Here is an 8,436-nt window from a genome sequence, read left to right on the forward strand (position 1 = left end):
AAAATTGTATGATCCAATCTCAATAGCCAGATCAGGATCTTTATCAAGACCAAAATGTTTCAATCAGGTAAACAATGTTCCTCATGTTTTTACTGTAATAGACCGAAATCTGTTACAGGGTAGGTTACGGTACAACACTGGAGGAGTAAAAATGAAAAATGAATTAAAAGCATGAGCTTTTAATTCATTTTTCAATTTTACTCCTCCAGTGTTGTACTGTAAGTATTATGATGGAGGAATAATATGTTTGTTTGAGAATAACTGAAAATTTCTGCTATATTTGGTGGAATTTTGAGGAGCAGTTTGGACCATGCAAACTTGAGTTTAAGTTTGTTGGTCATTTGTTGAACAAATAGAACAAAAAAATCATGCTATTCTAGTAAGAGAACAAAAAGAAAATAAAACATGATGTTTTAGTAGGCCTGCACAGTTGGTAGCACTGTTGCCTTGCAGCAAGAAGGTTCTGGGTTCGATTCCCGGCCCAGGATCTTTCTGTATGGAGTTTGCATGTTCTCCGTGTGCATGTGTGGGTTCTCTCCGGGTACTCCGGCTTCCTCCCACAGTCCAAAAACATGACTGTCAGGTGTGTGCATGTTTGTCCTGTCTGTCTCTGTGTTGCCCTGCGACCTGTACAGGGTGAACCCCGCCTCTCGCCCGAAACATAGGAGATAGGCACCAGCAACCCTCCCGACCCCACTAGGGACAAGGGTGTACAGAAAATGGATGGATGTTTTACTGTTTCTAATATTTACTAATAATACTAATAACACTACTTACCATAATCTACACTGCATTGCACAGTTAGTGAGTTATGTACATGGCTGCTAAATTCAGTCTATTCATTGTGCTGTTTTCAAGGCAAGTTCTGGACTGAAACCTGTTGCATCTGCAGATACATAAAACTGAAAAGATTAAGGACAAGTAGCACTTATACAAGCTTGTGTAGTTTCTACATATGAATACTCAGACCTTTCTGAAAAGTTTTTCTCTTTGAAACACACTCAAACACACTGACACACAGAAAAACACGAAACATACTCTCCCTACCCGAGGGGCATTTCAGTCCTTCTTCCTGTGATTTCCCTTTGCAGGAGCAGGGGGAGAATGGCTTCACTACCCCTAGGTCAGCAGTCGATGATGACAGCACAGCAGAATTTGCTTTCTCCACTGCTGCCATCATGAGGGAGGAACCCGAGCGAACATGGGACGGCCACAGGCCAGTCACTGTGCACTTTGGACAGGTGAGCTAAAGTGAACATGGGCTGAACTGGAAGAAGGACAGTATAGTCCTGAAAAGTGCATAATGAAGCTTGGTTATATTTAGTATAATTGAACTGCCTAGTAGTGTATTAATATATACCGTAAGTTATATTTTTTAGGAAAAAAAAAGATAAATAGAAGATAAAAGCACTTTTAAAGCCTTTTGAAGTACAAACCCATTCAATAAATTATATTGAAAAGCCTATTTATTTTCGGAACTTTATCACTATAGATCAGGGGTCCCCAAACTACGGCCCGCGGGCCGGATCCGGCCCACTTCCACATTTGGTCCGGCCCCCTGAACAATACCAGAGAGCATTCAGATTTTTTTTCATTTATTGTATTTTCCGGTTTATATGTGGATTTTTCAACCACCAGGGGGCTCTTTAGCAGGAAGTGTGTCCTGTACATTTTGGGGTGCATTGCTGCCATCTGTTGGACTTTTAGGGAACTGCTTGACTTTTAAGTTATTTATTCAGTATCTGTTGTGAACGCCGAGTTCTTCGAAGCAATACCTGTAAGTAGCAGCTTATACTTCAAAACAAGCCCTTATGTTAACATTTGAGAAATTAATATGTTAAAGTTACATTCCCTCAATGGAATATATACTAGTCAGTCCCAGTGACCGTTTCACTCATGGGTTTTGCCCATGTGCTTTCTGGGTAAAATCAATCGCGAAACGCGCCCTTCCCCCACCCCCCACCTCCGTCAACAATCTCCGGCCCCCCACCAGAGAAGGATAAAGTTATTTGGCCCTCACAGGAAAAAGTTTGGGGACCACTGCTATAGATTAATTCTGCACAGGTGGATGTTTGAAAGCCTTCATTTCTGTTAATTATAATTAGCTTTCAATTACAGTGAAAACATCACACCAATAGAAATAGTATTTTTAAAAACTTAAATGAGAGCTTAATGAAAAGTGTGCTGTTATTTTCAACAGGTACTTTCAACCTGACAAACAAGATTCATCAGGACATGTATTCTAATTTACAGAGTATTACTGTTTAGAAGGGTAGGAGGAGGTGTGCTTGAGATCATTGAAGATTTATGCAGATGAACTAATGTTGTATATGAGCTGGAACCAGCTTAGTTGATGAGTGTCGCCCTTTTCCCTTTGTCAGCTGTTGTGGATCCTCATGGTCCTCATGCAGACCAGTGAAAGACCTGGTTTACAATCCTGTATTAAGATCTATATCAAGACAATTTGGACCCCCTTACCCACCTTAGGCATTGCTTGGGACATTCTGTGAGAAACAAAACTGATAAAACTGTGTCAAATTGACATAACTTTTGGATATGTCTGTCACAGTGATGACTCATCTTATTTGATCTAAAATAGAGGCAATTAGAATCCAAAAAATATTTGTTTTTGTTCTGCCAGTTACTACATTATTTTTCTTGTTATTGTGTTAATTTGAACAAGTGCATTTTAATTACATAAATAAAATTGACTATGAAGCAGTGAGTTCTTATTTTTTTATAAGAAATTGTGAACTCTTTTTCCTGTTTTGCTACTTCTCTACATTCGCATTATTTCCCCATGAGCTTGCAATGGATTTAGGGTCTTATTCTGGGTATTTTGTTAGTTTTTCTTTTGACTTGTCCTGCAGAAAGGAAGACTTTTTATGTTCAACTACAAGCTCTGCATTCACTGAACTGAACTTCAGCCATCTCTCTCGGTCAAATTGTTCACTGTGTTTTTGGAGAACTGGAATTTATGCATATTGATGTGGAGTTGCTTCCTTTGCTTTGTCATTACTACAGGCCCGACCACCAACACTATTAAAGAGACCAAGCAGTAACTCGAGTCTGGAAAGCAGCTGTGACCAGTAAGCATATATTTAATTATATGCACTAAAGTCAAAAATAAAATGGCGAAAGGCTTAATACTTGCACTAAATATGCCTGGAGTACTAAAATGTTCTGACCAACTTGGCAGAAATAATGAAATAGAGCAGAGATCAAAATTGACCTGTCTTCTCAGTATCTTCTCTAATTAGTTTCATTCCCTTTGATGCATTTTTAAAGGTCAGAAAGATTCGATACCCAAGCTGAAATAATGTTTATTCAGTTTCTGTTGGATTCAACACTTCTCTTATCAAAGAACCTCCATCACATGTTTCCATTACATGCATTCTACCAAAAAAAACAATCATGATTGGTTTAAAATCAGAGTGGGCAGTTTTTCTGTAAACCTCTTATCAACTGAAAAACCCTGATGGGTGCATCTGTAATGACTCTCCACTCAATCAGGTAGTCATGTTATATACAGTACAAGATGGTTCCAAGACTACATGCATTTGGTCTTTTTTTTTAATTAACAGTTCTTTTAATCATGTACTTGGTACATTATACAAACATTTTATTTGATTCAATATGAAATAGTAACCCCTTCAGTCGGTTGGATTTAGGTTCTAGGTTTAAAAGAAGTAGGTATAACAGTTTTCTTTTTCAAAGTTTTACTAGTCTATGTAAATAATTTTCAATTATTGACTTCAGAAGTAGAGAGGTGGGTCTGTAATGTTACTTGTTTTTCTTGTACAATTGGTAACTTTGTATTATTTTGTAAATAATGACACTTTAATGCAAAGTTGGCACTTTTAATAGACTTTCAATGCAACTTTTAGAGCAACTTTGCAGTAAAAAGTGTCATTATGTCACTTGTCACTTCATGACAACTGTCATAGACATTCATAAAGACTCCTTCATGTTCATAACAGGTCATATTTATAACCTTTATCAACTGAGGTTATAAGACCGTCATGTCAGTCTTATGCACACCTCGTCAGATAAAATGTTACCATACAATTTTTAACATCTGAAATGAAAAGCATTAAGTAGCTTAGTAATGTTGCAGTGATTCACACACTTGCATTTTTAGGGGAACAAAATATGTTATACACTACATGTTTAAAAAATTGTCTGGCAAAACATTCTCAGATCTAATGTTCAGTGTATAAAAAGATTTTAGAGGTCCTTCTTTACTTAATTTCCCTTTTTACTTTCTGTCTCTTTTTGACTTAGTGTGATGCACTGTAAATTTTCTCTTTTTCTGTCTTTGCTCTGTAGTTCTGTCCGTCCTACTCGTCACTATACAGTGTTTCTGTCAGAGGATTCATCTGGGGACGAGCTCCATTATGATGATGAGTCCATCTCTGGCTTTCCTGACAGTTTTCTTTTCTCCACTCCTTTTGACTGGTCACCTCTGTAGGCATCTCTTTGGTCACCTTAAATAAACTTTTTCTACTATATTTTCTAAACTTTTTCCTTCCTATATTTACCAGTGAAATATGTCTATATGTCTATCGCTAGCATTATGTCCTAAAAACAAAACCTCTTTGCATATGAAGGGGGAAGTAATAGTTTGAAGGCCATTATGCTTTTGTGTGTTAATGAGGGAGTCTAAGTCTCAACATTTTTGCCACAAAGATCCTTATTTTTTCTTGTTGTTAAGGTAACATTTGGTTCCATATTTATGACAAACTCCTGTATTACCAAAGACTTTAATAACCAAAGGACCCCGTCTGTCTGCAGACCACAGCCATACCGTTCCCTGAAGGAGGTGGAGTTGATAGATGACCGTGGTTTGGGGGCAGAAAGCCTCACTGCCCCTCCTAGTCCAGTTACAGAAAAGTTCTCCAATGTCAACCTGCTGGGAGACATTTTTGGATGCCAGGATGAACCTGAGTGTCAACCAATCACCCTGGCTAAGAGTCTGGAGGACCTGAGAACACCGAAAGACTTTGGAGAATTACAAGCAAAGTTCACCTTCCAGGTCAGCCATCCATTCGGAGTTACAGCATAAACAGCCCAGCAGACTGCGTAAAAGTTTAGATTATCACAATATACAAAAGAAATTAAATGGAATGGAAAGCAAAGGGTTTACAGCAGGGGTCCCCAAACTTTTTCCTGCGAGGGCCACATAACTGTTCCCTTTTCTGGTCGGGGGCCGGTCTTAGTTTTTCGAGAAAGAAACCTTAAAAAACTTTTGTTGACAGGGGGGGAGGAGGGGGGAGAGATTGAAACTGTGGACCGTGGTGGGAGGGGAGGGGGGTGGATTACTGCCGATGACATATTCGCGTTTGTAGATAGATTTTTACCCAGAATGCAAATGGAAAAAAACCGTGAGCGAAACGGTGACTGGTACTGACTAGTATATATTCCATTGAGGGAAACTAAGTTTCATATCTGCTCAAGAGCCAACCCTGGTGGTTGAAGAAAAATCCACATATATATGAAAAAAAACACTGAATGCTCTCTGGTATTGTTCAGGGGGCCGGACCAAATGAGGAGGCGGGCCGGATCCGGCCCGCGGGCCGTAGCCTGGGGACCCCTGGTTTACAGGATTCCTCAAAGAAACCATGCGTGCTTTAAATGAATGATCATGAAAAATATCCCATTTATTGACAAGGCTAGAACTGTTCTTGATTCTGCTGTCAGCTCTTCTCTCTCCATCCGTTTCCCTGCTGTTAGCAGGATGTGAAATTTTTATGATTGAGTTTTAGTCAAATTATTAGATCTATTTTTGCTATGTAAAAAACTTAAACTAAATGTCACAAGTAGTAAACTGAACACATTTGTATCATTCAGGAAACATTTTAGATGTGCAGGCAACAGCAGTAACGGAAAGTTTATGTTTAATCTAGCTGGGCTCTGTAGTGGAACATGAACTATGCAGTGTTCTGTTTGTCTGGTTGTTCCTGCAGAGATTGGACCTGAGCATCAGTGAAAACTCCCGAACTCTTCCAGGACTCAAGCTCTCCAATCCTTACAACAAGCTGGGCAGTCTAGGCCAGGAGCCGTCTATCCTGCCTGTCTGTGTGCCTCCTGCCTGTGATAGGCCTCCGTCTGTCCAACTTCCAGTACAAATGGAATCCTGCTCCCCTCTCTGTGAAAGCTCTGGCATAGCAGTAGACTCTCTAGATCCCTCTGCCTTTGGTAACATAACCATTCCTCGACCCCACGGAAGGAAGACACCCGAGCTGGGAACTGTTCTGGTGCCCCCTACTGTGCAGATGCGTTCCAAGACTTCAGGGAATGGTGAAGGAAGAACTACTCCAGGAAGAGAAGAATTCCGGCAGGCTTTGAGTATGACCTCAGATGAACCCCAGCAGAGGCCCCCAAAACCTGATGAGGACGGTGTTGATCTAATCAGGCTTTTGGACCCCTTGAGCAGCTCTGCACAGACTAACCTTTCTGCTCTCCCAGATGCCTTGGATATCATGGCATCGTCTGCATGCAAGCCAGCTCTAGCACCCAGGCCCTACCCACAGAGTCTTCCCCATTTTCCTCCTCACCCTCACATATCTCTAAACCCATTTGCCCAGTCTTTGCAGCAATACTCACCAGCTGTTAGTGGAAATCCCTTTACAGCCGTCTATGGTCCTCCATTAGGTCCATACATCCACGCTTCATCCCAGCCTCAGCCCTTCTCTACATTACCAGGACTCCACAGACAGCCATCCCCCTGCATTTCCACCCTACCCCCCAGCCATGGGCTGGCCCCGTCAGCAGCCTCCCCCTCAGTCAGTACTCTGCCTCGCTCCTCTGGCAGCAGCCATGCCCTCTCCAGCCTGGGGGATTCCGCCTGTGTCTTCAGCACACCTATGAACACGCTGCCAAAGCCTCTGCAGGCACAAGAAGAACATCAGAACCCTCCGGATCCTTTTGGGGACCTGCTTCATATGGCCACACCACAGAAGAAGAAGGTAGAGGACCTCAGGAGGAAGTGGGAAACATTTGACTAATTGTGTGCATCATATGCGAACACACAATTTAATTTGTCTTTGTCTAGATCTTTTTGCTGTTCTAATGTTGCAGTGGAGTGTCAGGGCAAAAAAACCCAGACACGCAGACACAGCAGGGACTGTTAGCTATGAGCTTTAATCCGAAGGAATGAACCCATTGTGTTAACAACACTTACTAAACACACTTAGGTTCAGAGCTGAGCAGTTTGGTCATGCACTGAATTCAGATTCATTAAATTCTTAGTAAAGCTGCCATAACATGGCTGGCTCATTAGCTCATTAAATCTTCTGGATTCAGAAACTGAAATGTCTTTTGATTTGATTATTTATTACAAGGTTGGAATGCTCTATAATGAGCTTTTCTTTGACTATAGAATATCGTACTACTGCTGTTGTGCTTAGTTCATCTGATGACTTAGTGGTATGGCTCCTACGCTACAACTGACAGTCTAGATAAAGTGGGTAGGCCACCCAGACTCCTTCTGTCCTGCTGCTGTATCTGGTTCCAGCTCAGCGTCGGGGCCTGTGGCATAAAATCCCATCTAAAGACAGCTTTGCTTCAAAAACAGTTTGTAGCATATTGCTAATTGCCAACACACTTTTTCCCCCCCCCTCTAGTGTCACCAGACTTTAGTCACCAGACTTTAGTACTATCACATCAACACCCTCTATAGATCTCCAAAGCACACAGTATTGTCTAGCTAACCATCCAGATGTCACGATAGTTGAGTAGCTATAAATGGTGGTTCCCCTCTATCCAGCCATTGTTTTGCTGATATTTTTGTTGGTTCTTATATTGTGCTGTTTTCTCTTGGCCTTCATGATGAATTTTCCTTTTATGCTTCTGTACTTGACCTGTGAAAATGTTTCCTCTGTTCTTAAAAACTAAATATTTTAAGCAAACACACTCAGCTACACTAATATCCCCAAGATCATTTTAAAATTTCTGTATAAATAAATTCAAATGAGGTTTTTGAAACACTACATTTTGCATAGTGTGTTTCCTTCCTACATGTTTTCATTTGAAGTTTTACTGATTTTTTTTTCATTGTTCAGTTAAATTCTTATTTTTCACCAATATAACTAAAGAAAGAACTAGAGTTCCACCATAAATGGTCCTCCAGCCAAAAGGAAGAATCACTACTGATATCGACTATACAAGTTTTTGACAAAGTACCAAGGGTAGGTCTTTTCTAGTAGAAATTTAGAAAGAAATAAGGCTCTTGCTCATGTAGATGTAGTGTAAATAAGGTAATATTTTAGTATTTCATTTCAAAAATAATTTTAGAATATTTTCTAAAACTAAAATGAATATTTTAAAAATACGATAAATATTTTAAGTAAGTGCTCATTGGAGCTCATTGGAGATGCAAACCCTCATAAAAACACCTTTATAGTTGACATGGCAAGAAAAAGTCGTAAAATTGCA

General features: G+C 40.2%; 1 protein-coding gene across 2 annotated transcripts in view; it reads left to right on the plus strand.

The window, feature by feature from the left end:
* Positions 1–7,991, plus strand: part of dennd1a (DENN/MADD domain containing 1A) — a 39,587-nt gene extending 31,596 nt beyond the window's left edge. The window contains exons 19-23 of one of the 2 annotated variants that reach the window (XM_088010691.1): positions 1,092–1,241; positions 3,025–3,089; positions 4,330–4,467; positions 4,795–5,035; positions 5,967–7,991. In XM_088010691.1, coding sequence (XP_087866817.1) covers positions 1,092–1,241; positions 3,025–3,089; positions 4,330–4,467; positions 4,795–5,035; positions 5,967–7,007 — 1,635 coding nt within the window. In that variant the 3' untranslated portion in view covers positions 7,008–7,991. The remainder of the gene's footprint in view (positions 1–1,091; positions 1,242–3,024; positions 3,090–4,329; positions 4,468–4,794; positions 5,036–5,966) is intronic. The other variant, XM_088010692.1, reaches the window with a different exon arrangement.
* The last annotated feature ends 445 nt before the right edge of the window (positions 7,992–8,436 follow it).

Source organism: Poecilia mexicana, unplaced genomic scaffold (genome assembly GCF_051168715.1).
Source record: "Poecilia mexicana isolate PSO_F unplaced genomic scaffold, ASM5116871v1 scaffold_12, whole genome shotgun sequence".
NCBI classification, from domain to species: domain Eukaryota; kingdom Metazoa; phylum Chordata; class Actinopteri; order Cyprinodontiformes; family Poeciliidae; genus Poecilia; species Poecilia mexicana.